The sequence below is a fragment of the Hypomesus transpacificus genome, chromosome 14, assembly GCF_021917145.1.
Source record: "Hypomesus transpacificus isolate Combined female chromosome 14, fHypTra1, whole genome shotgun sequence".
In the NCBI taxonomy this organism is placed as follows: Eukaryota; Metazoa; Chordata; class Actinopteri; order Osmeriformes; family Osmeridae; genus Hypomesus; species Hypomesus transpacificus.
In genome coordinates, this window is record NC_061073.1 from 16862875 (window position 1) to 16877672 (window position 14798).

A 14798-nucleotide genomic window follows, 5' to 3' on the forward strand; every position below is an offset into this window, starting at 1 on the left:
ATGGAGAGGACGTAGTTTAACTCTGTATTCATCTAAAATGTTCACCTCATCTGTCGATAACGCGGTAAGTAGTCAGACTCACTTTCCGATGATGAAGTTCGGTTTCCTATTAACGACCCGTGAATGCCCTTTCTATATATAGTCGTCTATAGTCTAGTCTACTCATTCTAATTGTTGTCAGATATTGTTGTTTTTGTGTGAATCTTGTACAGCATTCCGCATGCTCTATTGCATTAAGCTTGTCCGTCTCAGCGCGCGGTGCCGAGAGTGACTTGCGTTGACGCTTCAACAGACAAGAAAGCTCTCTCCCAATGAACTTATGAATATCACTCTCTATTTTGCCTCTTGCATTTAATTTGACGAAATGCCTGAATGTGGTTGGCTTTCAGCCTAATACCAACCACATTTCTGTTGGATAATGAGTGTGGCCAGTATGTCTTAGTGCCAGGTTGATGTGACAATGTTTGAACTAAGATGTCAAACAAGTCCGCCACCAAACATGGTTGTTGATTCATAATTAAACTGAAACAGACGGTGTGAAGTAGTCTCCCAGATCTCCATGGACCGCTCCGGGTGCTGGGGGTGCAAGGGGAACTCAGACGGTTCTATTGTTTATCACAGCTAAACGCCACTGGCCGCATTAGCAGCAGTCAAGCGGATCATGTCGCTCTGTGTGTACACAGCCTGCAGGTGGAGGTCACACACACACACACACACACACACACACACACACACACATACGCACACACACACACACACACACACACCTCTCCAGTGTGCATGTGCTGCTGACCTGCTATAGAGCAGCTGCTCCACAGGGGCGAGGGAGTAAACCTCCAATCTCTTTAATTGCCCCCCACTCCCTCTCTTTCCCTCTCCCCCTCTCTCTCTCCCTCTCTCTTTCTCTCTCTCTCCCTCTCTCTCTCCCTCTCTCTTTCTCTTTCTCTCCCTCTCTCTCTCTCTCTCTCTCTCCCTCTCTCTCTCTTTCTCTTTCTCTCCCCCTCTCTCTCTCCCTCTCTCTCTCTCCCTCTCTCTCTCTTTCTCTTTTTCTTGCTCTCATGTCTCCAGTTTTTCAAAGCTCCACATCCCTTCAGGATCAGTGTATTCATTTTCACAGTCGGTTATTAGATTGTTTTAGCATCTTTCTACAATGATTGCATTTTGACTTTACATTTTCCTAATTCAAATGATCTATTTAGACTTGCTTGAAGTGTACTGTATATTCTTGTCTAAGAAACAACCTTCTGCCATACAGACAGAAGAGTTAGGAAGCACTGGGCCGTGTCATACATGTAGTATGTAGCAACGCCTTATGTAATACATGTCGTATGTTGGCCTTGTCTCATACATGTAGTATGTTGTCCGCGTGTCATACATCTAGCCTCTAGAAAGGATTCTTTGTGGAGATGCTTTTGTAGCAGTGAGACATGAACACACGCAGACTCATGTCTCAGTGGAGGTCAGGCATATGTTGTGTGACACCTGTGGAAATCCTGAGTCAGCTAACTGTGTGTGTGTGTGTGTGTGTAGGTGCTGATGCTACACCACAGACCAGGCTAATAAAACCCACTCCACATTTAGTTGCACTACAATAAGGTTCTAAGCTATGACTGAAAATGAGAGCGTGAAAGAGATAAGCCTGGTCTGTTTTTTCCTCCCCTTTCTCCTGTGTGTCCAGTGCTGGGGGTCAGGGGTCAGGGTTCACTGTCAGGGCCCTGTCCACTGTCCTGCTCCTGGTCTGGCTCCTCTCAGGCTTCACCTCCCTGTAAACACTCTGCTACCTGGGTGTGGATGGGAGCATGTTGGCAGGGTAACAGGGAAGGGGGGGGGGGGTGAACGAGCAGGAAAGGGCAGGAAAGGGTCAGGAAAAGGTCTGAATGAAGGAAGAATATGCGTAAGTAAGGAACATAATAATCTAAAACTTGAGACAGAGGCAGGAGGAAGAGAAGTGGAGGGGAGAGAACTGAGGGTGATCATGTGACCATGAAGCAGCTGCAAGGCTGAGTTGGCTGTTGTAGAGGAGAGATGGAGGGAGGGAAGGAGGGAGGGAAAGAGGGAGGTAGAGAGGGAGGGAGGGAGGGAGGGAGGGAGAGAGGGAGGGAGGGAGGGAGAGAGGAAGAGAGGGAGGGAGAGAGGGAGGGAGAGAGGGAGGGAGAGAGGGAACGACAGACATAAAGAGATGAGCTCTTCCTAGAAAGATAGCACAGACCAGTGTGTATGTCTTGAGAGTGTGTATCAGTGTGTGTGTGTCTGAGTGTGTGTGTGTGAACAAGACATACACCAGGAGACAGGAGTCTCACAGTGTCAGCGAGGGTGGCAGAGAGAGACGTGTGTGTGTGGTGCTTTGGTGTTAGGGTGTATTCATGCTTTGGTGTATTCATTGCAGTGTGTTGTGATTAAACACAGAGAGTAGAGAGAGTAGAGAGAGGGAGGGAGAAAGGAAGGGAGGGAGAAACGAGAGAAAAGAAAAGCCGATCTAGAGAAATGGAGGGAGGAGAGATGAGGAGAGATAAGATAAGTTTTCCGTTCTCTGCTAGGCTGCAGTCAAGAGTTCTGTGTGTGAGGGTGTGTGTGCGTGTGTGTGTGTTCTGTCAGTGGGTCAGAGAATGTTGACAGTTGAATAACTGAATGTGGATACTATGGTTACTGCTTGACCCTGTGGTTTTGTTTTCTGACTGTGTTTTACACTATGACAGTAAGTGTCTTGGCTAACTCCCACTAGGTGTTCATGTGTGTGTGTGTGTGTACATAGTCAGCCGTATGTGTGAGTTGCTATTGAGCTCATGGCTTTGTTAACACTTCCTCCATTCTGTCTGAGCCTCTCTCACTCTCTCTCTCTCTTTCACACACATACAGGACATCTGAAAGGGGACGCAGAACATCATATCTCGTTCTTTTTCTCAATATCTTTCACTATTTCTCTCCTTTTTTTGTCCAGAGGACCCTCTTTCTGTCTCTATCCCTCCTTCACTCTCACACTCTGTCTCTCATTCCTTCTCTCCCATCAGGAATGATCTCCTCAGCTACTCGCACCACGGCAACGATCAGCCCACTAGCCAACAGGAGTGCTGATTTCCAGTCTGCTGGCTCAGGATTTGCTGCTGCCCTCCAGAAACTACCCAAACAGACAGAACCCAAACAGACAGAACCCAGACAGACAGAACCCAGACAGACAGAACCCAGAGGTGAGTCTCACAGGGTGTTCTGCAGCACTGACACACTGTAACCATGCAGCACTGACACACTGTAACCATGCAGCACTGACACACTGTAACCATGGTGACCCCGTCAGACATCGTGAAGTTATGTCTCAGCGCACTTTTTTGTTAGTGTGTTTCTGGCTCGTGTGTTAGTGTGTTTCTGGCTCGTGTGTTAGTGTGTTTCTGGCTCGTGTGTTAGTGTGTTTCTGGCTCATGTGTTAGTGTGTTTCTGGCTCGTGTTTTAGTGTGTTTCTGGCTCGTGTGTTAGTGTGTTTCTGGCTCGTGTTTTAGTGTGTTTCTGGCTCGTGTTTTAGTGTGTTTCTGGCTCCTCTAGTGTATTAATGAGAGGGCTGACCTGTGCTGACCTCTCTCCGTTGCCTCCTGCCTCCTTACATCTCCTTTTAATGAGGAAGTAATTAGCTGTTCTCTCTTTTACCCTCCCTATATCACCATCTAGGGAGGTGTGTGTGTGTGTGTGTATGTGTCTGTGTGTCTGTCTGTCTGTCTGTCTGTCTGTGTGTGTGTACACATGTACTTTGTGTGCATCTATTAGCGTTTTTGTGTGCATGAATGTGTGTATGGATGTTGTATTGCTAAACAGTCTTTTGACTTCCTATCAAATTAACACTCATCATAGTTTTTCTGACAAAAACACTCCATGTGTCTCTCCAATCTCCTCCTCCAGGTTCCTCTTCAGTCGTGTCTCCAGCTCCGGGCCCCAGCCCCCCTGGGTGTAGCCCCCTGTGGGGCTGTGTGGGGCTCCTCCAGGGCCAGCTCAAGGGCCACATTGTCCCCAGGACCCCCCGGTGGGCCCTGTCTCCCTTTGCCTGTCCACCAGTGCCCCCTGGAGGACAGACAGACCGCAGGTACGCTCCCTTCATCCTGCCTCTCTCAGGGCTCCTCCTCAGTCACTTACTCAGTCTCTATGCCTCTCTGACTCAGTCTCTCTGCCGCTCTGACTCAGTCTCTCTGCCTCTCTGACTCAGTCTCTCTGCCTCTCTGACTCAGTCTCTCTGCCTCTCTGACTCAGTCTCTCGACCTCTCTTCCTTCTTCGTACTTCCATCAGTAAAATATTGAATTCCGTACATGTCAGCGTTGGAGAAACCAGAAATCTAAACAGACCAGAGAACGTGCAGAGAGACCCACAAGTATTAACAAAGTGTAAGCTTATTGGAATTTCTTTCCCAAGAGAGAAATGTAAGGCTCCCACCTCCCACTCGCTCTGTTCCAGGTCCAGTCTGGCTTCCTACCGGTTCGTCAAGAGTGTGTAATCGTTGAGACCACCACCCTACACGAGGCGACTGCTCCCCCAGCCCTCTCCCCCCCTCCAGCCAGGACCCCTGCCAGCCCTCTCCCCCCGCCCCCTGACACCCTCCCTCTCTATTACCCACAGCTTTCTCATGCAGAACCTCCATCTCCAGAACCTCAGGTTAGAACTCTGCCCCTCAGACCACACACAACCCCCCACCCCCGCACACACTAACCCCCTGTCCTCTTCCTCCAGCTCACCTGGGCAGATGTCCTTAGGGGCCGTCGAAGAGGAATATCTGAGAAGACTCCACCCATTCACTACAGACGACCTCCGGCTTGCCCCCCTAAACCACCTCCACCCTGCAGCTGCCTACTACCCCCCTGCCTACCTACCCTCCCCCCTCACCCTACACAGGTACTACCCCCCCCTCACCCTACACAGGTACTACCCCCCCTCACCCTACACAGGTACTACCCCCCCCCCCCTCACCCTACACAGGTACTACCCCCCCTCACCCTACACAGGTACTACATCCTCCCTGCCTATTCTAACCCTACCCTCTCCCTTTGGCTATATCTCTCTTTTCTAGAATGGAGGAGTCTTTGTGTCTTTCAGCGCTGCGGTCACAGTTCTACCATGTGCCTCCAGGGGGAGCCCTCCCTCTCCTCCCCTCTGCTGGGCACCTGTCTGGGAGGCCCCACCCACTGGCTGGAAGGTAACACACACACACACACACACACAAGCACCAATTCTTGTAAAGATACATCTGAATGCACACACATGTAAGCCACACCCCAACACACACACCCACACACACCCCCACACAGCCACACACATAAACACACATGTGAAGAGTATGCCACATGCACCACCCCCTCACACACACTCTCCTCTACACACACAACAGCACACAGACACACCCCCCCACACACCGTTCTCTCTCTCCTCTCTCATGGATGTGGAAACTCCTCTGTGCAGGTTGGGCACATCTTGCTGACTGGGTGGTATTTTTAGCAAACACCCTGCAGTGCTCTCTGCAAACAGCCACTCTCCTTCAGCCTACACACACCACGTGTAACTATATGCAGACTCCCCTTCATACATTTCACACACACACACACACACCAGGTTTACCAGTGGTTTGATGATATTTGCGCCATGCTGAGATGACACATCCCCCTGTGTGTGTGTGTGTGTGTGTGTGTATGTGTTGTCCAAAGATGGAAAAAGCACACACATCCTTCACTTACGTAGAAGTACAGATACTCGTGTTTAAAAAGACTCTGGTAAAAGTTTAAAAAGACTCTGGTAAAAGTTTAAAAAGATAAAAGTTGAAGTACTGATGACACTTTTTCACTAAAGTTAAAGTAAAGAAGTGTGGGCTCTGACATAAACTTAATTAAAAAGTAGCCATTACTACTAGCTGTCAGGTTTAGGGTTGTCAACTTTGACTCTATGAAATATGAGACGAAAGGTGGACTGCCGCAGCAGTGCGTTTATGGTTTAGTGTGAATATACAGTGTACAGTGGAAACGGGAGAGATCTCCCTGAGGACGACCTGTCATGAAAAGAAGCCTCACAGTCTGAGTGGAGGGTTAACAAGAGAGCAATAGTTAAAGGGTAACAACCTGTTCTGGTTATTGTGTGTGTGTTATTAAAAGGTTATTAAAAGTCATGTTTCTAACTTCTCCTGAAGTTCTAGACCTGGCCTTTTCCCCCTGGAAATACGTGTCACTGTTGTGTGCATATAGTCAATTAGCCAATTGTATTTGTACAATCACCCATCTCTGGTGTTGTCCTTCACAGAATGCAGATGGAGGATGAGGTTTGCCTGCGAGAGAGGGAATGCGAACGGATGAAAGAGAGGGAGCGAGAGAGAGCGAGGGAGCTGGATGAGGAGCGAGACAGAGAGCGAGAGAGGGAGCGAGACAGAGAGCGAGAGAGGGAGCGAGAGAGGGAGCGAGACAGAGAGCGAGAGAGGGAGCGAGACAGAGAGCGAGACAGAGAGCGGGAGAGGGACAGTCAGAAGCAGAGACAGGTGGAGAGACAGCAGGGGGAGAGACAGCAGGGGGAGAGACAGCAGGGGGAGAGACAGCAGGGGGAGAGAGCAGCAGAGAGGCTGTATTGGGCGGAGCAGTGGACACGGAGGACTTCACCACAGACTCCTACCAGACTGGGTAAGGACACACACACACACATATGTATATATACACACACACATATACAGTCTTCCCCACACACGCACATGTAAATTGCTCATACGCACAAATAGCCCCACACAAGCACAGCCACATGGAGTGTTGGATATTGTGTGACTGACATCTGATGGTTGTGACTCTAGATGATGTTGTGGAGGCCCCAGTCATCTGGCCAGCCCTCCAGTCCTCCAGGGGGGGTATGCCTCCGCTCCTGCCCAGCCTGGTGCCCTCATACCTGGGAAGGGGCCTTGTGGCTGGAGGGGTGCCTGGGACTCTGGCAGCTGGTGTGATGTCTCGGGGAGCCAATAAGGAGGGTCAGTGGTTGGCATGGCAACGTAAGCCTGAGGAGGAAAGGGAGGGACGGCCAGAGCCAAGGTCACCTGGGAAGAGGGCGGAGCCTAGGTCACCTGGGAAGAGGGCGGAGCCAAGCAGAGACAGACAGAGGTGATTGTACCAGACTAAATCATAGTTAGATGAAACAGAAAATCTGAGATAGATCTCTATCATCATTTCATCATTTCCCAATCAGTCATTTTACAATGAATTGATTTATACTATAGTACATACGAGTCTATACCATAAGAGTCCATACCAAAACACAAATGCAGACATGTCACAGCATGGGCTGTATATTTCTTTTTTCCAATTCTCATCCTTTTTTTTTTTCACAAGCATGAATGTCCAGAAACAAAAGGTTTTTTGATAAACAGTACAGGTATATGCCCTTTTTGCGTTTGGTCTTTTACCAGTTCACTAAAACATCTCTTCCTCCCAGGTCTGGAGAGACACACCCCAGTCTGGGAGCCCCGCCCCCACTGCTCTCCCCCAAACCCCCTGGTCTCCAGGCCCCTCCCCCCACCCTCTGGAGCCCTGCCTTCCTCACACAGACCCTCCCCGACTCCCGGTGTAAGTTCACCCCCCCCAACCGCCCCCCTCCGGGCCTGACCAGAGCTGAAGGAGTCCTGGGGAGGGGCAGTCTGCAGCCGTCTGCCTGGAGCAGAGCCCAGCACCAGGACGGGTCCTTGGAGGGCGTCTGCCCTCAGAGGCCCTGGAGCCTGCCCCTGTCCCCTAGAGCCTGCTCCCATCTGGGGGTGCGCTGCCCAGCCACCTCCCCCTCGCCTCCCACAGAGCTCCAGGACGCAGAGCTGGTGTGGGATGCGGCCCTGAGACAGCCCTGCCGGCTGATCAGCACAATGGACCTCCGAGAGAGGAGGAAGAGGGAGGCCAGTGAAGGAGGTGAGAACAGGGGAGTCCTCTACTATTAATATTCCAGATGGACGAGGAGACCTTCATGTTCCCTGTCTTATCTTGTCGCCAGGTTACTACTACGACCTGGATTACTCATGTGACGAGAGCGACGAGGAAGACGTCAAAGCCCACCTGAGGAGGGTGTCAGAGCAGCCCCCCCTCAAACTGGACACTTCCTCTGAGGTAAACATCCCACACACACACACACACACACACACACACACTGCTATGCATATGCACTTACGCACACATGTCTCATGTTTTATGCACATGCTAAAACACACATAAACTAAATGCACATATACACTTACCTCAGTCACACCTAGGCACACACAATCCCTCTATAAGAACATTGTCTTCCTATCTGATTACTTAATCCCCACCCCTTCCTGTGTGTAGAAGGTGGACTTCCTGCGTGGGTGTGGCCTAACCACCCAGGCTCATCGAAACCAACTTCTTCACCAGCAGAGGAGGAAGAGGAGGAGGATGCTAAAGGAGCGCAGCCCCTCCCCCCAAGCCCGCCCCCTGGTCCTCCCACCCCCCCTCATCACGCCCTACACCCCGGAGGAGATGGACCGCTGTCCTGAGCTGGAGGACAAGAAGAAGTTCCTCAGCGGCCTCCATCTCTCCCACATCTCCCCAAAACAAAGAAGAGGTGCCCCATCCCTCCCTCCCTCCCCTCCCCCCTACGTCCCCAAGCTCTCTGTGGACATCCCCTCACCCCGACATCCCCCACCCCTAGCCCGCCGTACTGAAGACACCAGGTTAGCCAAGTGTCCTCCAGCTAAGATGCTCCAGGGTCTGCAGGACACTGTTGACTCCCCTGCCCAGCTTAAGAGGGCTGAATGTGGGCAGAAGTGGCACGGTGGGTCCTGGGAAAGATTCCCTCCGGAGGTCTTCGCTCAACACTTTCAACAGCTCAGTAGCAGAGGTGAGCTGCATTCAAACATCAGAACGCTCAGGGGGGATTCTGCCCCCTTCTCTCTGGAAGGGTTAGATACAAATAGACCACCTGACACTGATCTTTCTCTGTCTCTCTTTATCTCTTTCTCCCTATCTCTCTTTTCATCTTTCTATGTCCCTTTCTCTCTCTCTCTCTCTCTCTCTCTCTCTCTCTCTCTCTCTCTCTCTCTCTCTCTCTCTCTCTCTCTCTTCCCCTCTCTCCTCCCTCCTCAGGACTCTCCTCCCTACCTAAGCCAAATCTGAAGTTGGAGCCTGTCAGTCCCCCTCCATCACACACCAACAGCCACTCACGCACCAACTACGCACACACAAATGGCCACTCACGCAAGTACCACACACACACCAATGGCAACACCCACAGCCAACACCCAAACACAAACAGCTATGTGCTTGCCCACCATACACACACAAACAGCCTTCAGTTAAACACCCCAACCCTTCATAAGCAAACAACAGGGGGGCAGAATGAGTATTCAGAGGAAGAGGAGGAGGAGGAATCTGGAAGATGGCAGGGTATTGAAGCCATCTTTGAAGCCTATCACGAGTACATGGATGGTGAGAGAACCTTTCATGGGGCTAGTTTAGTTGACCCGTGACCAGAGCCCTAAACTTCTGGATAATTCATGTAGTTGAGCTGTGATCCTAACTGACCGCCATGTGTCCTGTCTCCCAGAGCATGGTGTTGAGAGGCAGGTCCTCCTCAGTCAGTGCCGGAGGCTGGAGGCTGAGCAGGTGGCCCTGGGCAGGAGGGCCCAGCAGCTCTCTCTCACCATGGGGGTAAGTTCCCCTGCCTGTCTCTCTGCCCATCTGGGGCACCATCCGTGCAACTCTCGAGGGACTTCTGGGTTAACCTCACTGCCGTCATCTCCTAGGAGCTGATTGGCCAGCAGCAGAGAGTGGGGGAGGAGAGGGGGAGGCTTCAGGCTCAGCTCCAGCACTTCAGGAACTGTCTGACCCTTCCCAACATGCACTGGGGCAGGAGGCAAGCCAACGGGCATACATCTAGGTGACCCCCCGTCATCCAGGTGACCCCCGTCATCCAGGTGACCCCCATCATCCAGGTGACCCCCATCATCCAGGTGACCCCCGTCATCCAGGTGACCCCCATCATCCAGGTGACCCCCATCATCCAGGTGACCCCCCGTCATCCAGGTGACGGATGGTGTCAGAAACCAGCACCTGCAGTGGTTAAGATGCAGATTAGTACTCAGCTACAGGTATCAGTGGTTGGAGTGAAGTGATGAGACTGAATTCACGAAAAATAATGTTGCCATTGTTTGTTAGTCAGTAATAGACCTTTCTTTTTATATTATTTATTTTCTTAACATTGTATTCAAAAGCCATACCATGGACATCTTTTGATTGATTTGGGACTGGTCAAACTAAAATGGGTAAAGATATTCAAATGTACAGTAAATTTATTTGGACTGTTTTCAATAAAGGTTTTTGGTTAAGTTAAAATGCACTAGTGATGTGGGCTATAGGGTGACGAGACTTGATGTTAAACATTTTTAACATCAAGATTTTAAACATTTTTACATTATCTATTTATTAAATGTGCAGTATACAATACTAATGATTTATTTAATAAAATTATTTCTGTAATTTCTTGATAGATTAAATAAATGGGAAAAATATAGCATCCTTTCTTTCTTTAATTTAAGTGAATGCTTGAATTTCCAAGGCAGCTGTGCCAGACTGAGAGTGACCTCTACTGGCCACGTTGGAAATTACTGTCATGAAGTTCCCAAAGATGAAGCGCCAAATTCTCCAATTCTGTGTACAAAGTCAATCAAAAACATCACAATCTGCTGATTGTGTGTTCATTGAAATGGCAATGAGGTAAGTGTGTAAGGAATTTTCATATCGACAAACAGGAATTTGTCACCAACTGTAAAGATTGAATGTTGGGTGTAATTGGCTCCAATACCACACTATAATTACTATAATCTTTATGGTGTAAGAAATGTGTGATTTCCACCAATCTGCACTTGTAGTCAATAAACACACAAAACACATGGCTATGGCATTTCAATTTTAATTTAATAAAAGGATGAATTGTCAGTCACATTGAGATGGGAGAGGACAGGAACTATCTAATACAAGGCAACATTACTACAAAATGAAAGATGGTTACAGAGTAGACAGCAGTATTAGGCCTGGTACACGGCACACATTGTGGCTGAAGCTTTGTGTTGACGCCCTGGGCCGGAGTCATGAGGACGCTATTCACTAGGGTTCTGAATGACTATCAACAAGTACTCCTTGTCTGATGGGGGAGGAGAACATTAGATACCATTAGGCTACAACGTTCAATGAACAATGGTTTGAATAGACTTATAAACTGGTCTTATGCAATTAAATTGGTCATATGAATTCAATAATTCGTAATTTCCATAGTTTGCATCATGTAAACTATATAGGATAATTAAAGCTTCACTTACCGGGTGCCACCATTATCTCATGCTTCTTGGAACGGACGCGTAAGAAAGTGAGGTCGTTTTGAGGGTCGATGTCTCGAACAGTGCTCCTTGCTTTCACAGTGAGCTGGTGTAGAAGCCCCGCGTACTGGACTGTGGTGGAGTTATCTAACGTGGTTCTGATTGGGATACCTAGGAAAGACAGGCATCAGCGTCACAAAATAACGTTAACATATGACACCCTGCGTGTCCCCGACAATAATACATTAGCATTAAATCTAAGTTGCCTTAATGTAATTTATGTTTGCAATAAGAATATGTAGTGTGTAACGTGACTCGTACTGTCCGCTAACAATTAATCTTGTTTTTTTCTCACCTTCCGCATTGACAACTATGGTTCCAATTACGCCTTTGTGGGTTTGGATTCTTTTCAGTGTCTCTTCAACTTCTGCCTGCAAAATTAATTGTGAGAAAAACCCTATTATCCAGATGACTCAATGTTATTATATATTCACAGATTCTCATCCACGTCACATCATCCAATCAATATTTGTTGCTGATACAAAAAGGAAACACAAACAGTGTACAGTGAGTGTACTACAGTTTAGCTACGGTACTGTAGGTAGACTAGCTCTAGCAGCTACTGTACCATGCATTTACATTTCCTATGTTCTTCGTATTGACATGCTAACCTGTTTTTACATACACTTGCAATCAGTGAACCAGTCTTGTGAGTACCCAGCTAAAAGTGATTCAAAATGTTGAGTCATTTTACCATATTTGCAGTTACAAAGCCAGCTGTAAATGTTGTTGGTCTGACTCGGGCAGTTTTGCGCTGCTGTTGCCAGGGGAAACGGAAGTAGCTGCCAGAGCCTAGACATTCTCTGTAGCTGCTTTAATTTGACAGGAAGTAGTTCCGACCGTTGTTGCGTCTGGTGTCATCGTAGCATTTAAAATGCCGGAGATAGCAGTAGAAAATGTGGTTGTTCACCCATTGGTGTTGCTTAGCGTGGTGGATCATTTTAACAGGTACACAGTTTAAGTCTATTTATATGTTTTCACATTTTGCTTCATTAGATCGTACCTTTTTGTTAAACAATTTGACGTTGCAGACAGTTTAGGCCTAACCAAGTTGTCTAGCTACTCTGCTACAACAAGTAGCTAGAGCTACTGTAGCTAGCTGAGTAGCTAACTGCTGAGTCAGAAACCTATCTTTTTTAGCTTGTTTTGCCCAATCTTAGCTCTTCTGCTAACTAGCTAGCTAACGGTAACTGGCACCAATAGCAGAATTGGTAAAGCTAGTAACCTGAAATAACTTAAAATAGCAAGATTAAGTATTATTACTGTAATCGTTTTACAGAATAGGAAAGGTGGGTAACCAAAAACGAGTTGTGGGCGTCCTTCTCGGTTCCTGGCACAAGAAAGTTCTTGATGTTTCAAACAGCTTTGCAGGTGAGTTCTTCTCCAATTTCACGTGAAAAATTATTTGGGGGACGGACGTCAATTCCATAGTCTACTGTCCTGCAATGTTAAGGATGACAACCAGAGTGACGTTATCGTTATTGCCTTCAGTACCATTTGATGAAGATGACAAGGACGATTCGGTGTGGTTCCTGGATCATGACTATCTGGAGAACATGTATGGGATGTTTAAGAAAGTCAATGGTGAGTGGAGGCCCTCATCCATTCAGCATCATAGGTTGGCGAGCGGCTCGGGGTCTCCTCTCTGGCTGTCTAGGCTTGACTCTAACATTCTCCCTGACTCTTTCTGCAGCAAGAGAACGGATTGTGGGCTGGTACCATACAGGTCCAAAACTACACAAGAATGACATTGCCATAAACGAACTTATCAAGCAGTACTGCACCAACTCAGTGAGTGATTCTTCTGGCCCATGGTCCTTGAACATTTTTGAAAGTTTGTGAAATATAGAAAGGTAAAATAAGGGATTCAAAGTTTTTGATAACGGGACATGAACCTTGGAAGGGAAAATAAAAAAGCATGACATTTGATGTTGAACAAGGTGTGGGATCCTAATCTGGTCCATCAAGATGGTTTCATGAAACATGATGTTGTCCTTCCTGCCCTGTCAGGTGTTGGTCATCATCGATGTGAAGCCCAAGGACTTGGGCCTGCCTACCGAGGCCTACTTCTCTGTGGAGGAGATACATGATGTAGGTGGAAGAGCCCCAGCTTCACCCCTCTAATCCTGTAGTTCAGACCCCAACCTTGCCCCTTCAACCTTTGGGTCAATTGGGTACCAGTTTTTTAAATGTTACACCTACATTTTTATGTAGGTGTGAATAAAGAAATGATTGCTGTTTACATGCAACACTTATTGTTCTGTTCTCTCAGGATGGCACACCCACTTCTAAGACGTTTGAACATGTGACCAGTGAGATAGGTGCAGAAGAGGCAGAGGAAGTGGGTGTGGAGCACCTGCTCAGGTATGTATGACCTCTCAACTGGACCCCACGCCCCAGACACACACACACTGTCTGAGTTGGACTCTGTGTGACTGTAGTTGTGTTCTGCCCCTTCCTGACATCTGCTGTGCTCTTCCTGCTTCTCCTCAGAGACATCAAGGACACCACAGTGGGCACTCTGTCCCAGCGCATCACCAACCAGGTGCATGGCCTTAAGGGTCTCCACTGTAAGCTGCTGGACATCAGAGCCTATCTGGAGAGGGTGGTGGCAGGCAAGCTGCCCATCAACCATCACATCATCTACCAGCTGCAGGATGTCTTCAACCTGCTTCCTGATGTCAACCTGCTGGTATGGGCCACGAGACAGAGACATTTTGACATTGTGCTTTTGAACCAATAACCCTGCTGACTCCCCTGTGCTGTGTTGTCTGTAGGAGTTCACCAAAGCCTTCTACCTGAAGACCAACGACCAGATGCTGGTGGTCTACCTTGCCTCCCTGATCCGCTCTGTGGTGGCCCTCCACAACCTCATCAACAACAAGATCTCCAACAGGGATGCAGAGAGGAAGGAAGGTCAGGAGAAGGAAGAGGGCAAGAAGGAGAAGAAGGAGAAGGAGGAGAAGAAAGAGAAGGAGGAGAAGAAAGAGAAAGAGGAGAAGGATAAAGAGAAGGGTGATTCGTCATCTAAGAAAGACGAGAAGAAGAAAAAATGAGTTTTTTTTCTTCCTCCATCTCCTGGTTTTTGGCTCAGATCATACTTTACTCTACTGGGCCATGTGCTACATTTAGACAGAGCCACATTTCTGTATGTGGGTCTATCTGAAAGTAGGGCTGTATCTGGGGAATAGGGGTCATCTGAGATGTGGCCTGGTGTTCCTATGTGTCCTGAGGGAGACAGCAGGCCTTTGTGATCCCCACTGTGAGAACATGTTCAGTCTCCCTTTGTCGGAGCCTGCAGTGTACATAATGGTGCCTGGGGGAGGGAGGGGGGGTGAGGGGAGGGAGGAGTTTTGTATGATGGCGAGGAATTCTATTTCTCTGTCAGTCATTAAAGTGGGATAATAAATATTTCATTTCCATTTTCCAAATGTG

General features: G+C 48.4%; 3 protein-coding genes across 3 annotated transcripts in view; 2 read left to right on the top strand and 1 right to left on the bottom strand.

The window, feature by feature from the left end:
* Window positions 1-10811, top strand: part of gse1b (Gse1 coiled-coil protein b) — an 11147-nt gene extending 336 nt beyond the window's left edge. The window contains exons 1-14 of the mRNA XM_047033548.1: window positions 1-64; window positions 3009-3185; window positions 3886-4066; window positions 4472-4630; window positions 4706-4867; window positions 5043-5168; window positions 6260-6630; window positions 6795-7095; window positions 7427-7887; window positions 7970-8082; window positions 8299-8830; window positions 9076-9417; window positions 9536-9639; window positions 9735-10811. The exon at window positions 1-64 is cut by the window's left edge and continues 336 nt beyond it. Of these exons, the coding sequence (XP_046889504.1) occupies window positions 3011-3185; window positions 3886-4066; window positions 4472-4630; window positions 4706-4867; window positions 5043-5168; window positions 6260-6630; window positions 6795-7095; window positions 7427-7887; window positions 7970-8082; window positions 8299-8830; window positions 9076-9417; window positions 9536-9639; window positions 9735-9872 (3165 nt within the window). The 5' untranslated portion in view covers window positions 1-64; window positions 3009-3010 and the 3' untranslated portion in view covers window positions 9873-10811. The remainder of the gene's footprint in view (window positions 65-3008; window positions 3186-3885; window positions 4067-4471; window positions 4631-4705; window positions 4868-5042; window positions 5169-6259; window positions 6631-6794; window positions 7096-7426; window positions 7888-7969; window positions 8083-8298; window positions 8831-9075; window positions 9418-9535; window positions 9640-9734) is intronic.
* Window positions 10812-10884: 73 nt separating this feature from the next.
* Window positions 10885-12152, bottom strand: dynlrb2 (dynein light chain roadblock-type 2). The gene is made up of 4 exons (XM_047033836.1): window positions 12058-12152; window positions 11659-11734; window positions 11307-11474; window positions 10885-11131 (listed from the first exon to the last, which is right to left on the bottom strand). The coding sequence occupies exons 1-4, from the start codon at window positions 12058-12060 to the stop codon at window positions 11088-11090; spliced, it is 291 nt and encodes a 96-aa protein (XP_046889792.1). The 5' UTR covers window positions 12061-12152; the 3' UTR covers window positions 10885-11087.
* Window positions 12153-12172: 20 nt separating this feature from the next.
* Window positions 12173-14790, top strand: LOC124476598 (26S proteasome non-ATPase regulatory subunit 7-like). Its single transcript, XM_047033833.1, has 8 exons — window positions 12173-12311; window positions 12643-12734; window positions 12855-12947; window positions 13057-13154; window positions 13374-13454; window positions 13636-13727; window positions 13857-14055; window positions 14141-14790. The coding sequence occupies exons 1-8, from the start codon at window positions 12238-12240 to the stop codon at window positions 14417-14419; spliced, it is 1008 nt and encodes a 335-aa protein (XP_046889789.1). The 5' UTR covers window positions 12173-12237; the 3' UTR covers window positions 14420-14790.
* Window positions 14791-14798: the final 8 nt, after the last annotated feature.

Coding starts and splice junctions, on each gene's coding strand:
- dynlrb2 (XM_047033836.1), bottom strand. Junction 11,475..11,658: donor CATAGTTGTCAATGCGGAAG/GTGAGAAAAAAA, acceptor TGTCTTTCCTAG/GTATCCCAATCAGAACCACG. Junction 11,132..11,306: donor TGAGATAATGGTGGCACCCG/GTAAGTGAAGCT, acceptor CTCCCCCATCAG/ACAAGGAGTACTTGTTGATA.
- LOC124476598 (XM_047033833.1), top strand. CDS start 12,238: ATGCCGGAGATAGCAGTAGAAAATGTGGTTGTTCACCCATTGGTGTTG. Junction 12,312..12,642: donor GTGGTGGATCATTTTAACAG/GTACACAGTTTA, acceptor ATCGTTTTACAG/AATAGGAAAGGTGGGTAACC. Junction 13,728..13,856: donor GGTGTGGAGCACCTGCTCAG/GTATGTATGACC, acceptor GCTTCTCCTCAG/AGACATCAAGGACACCACAG.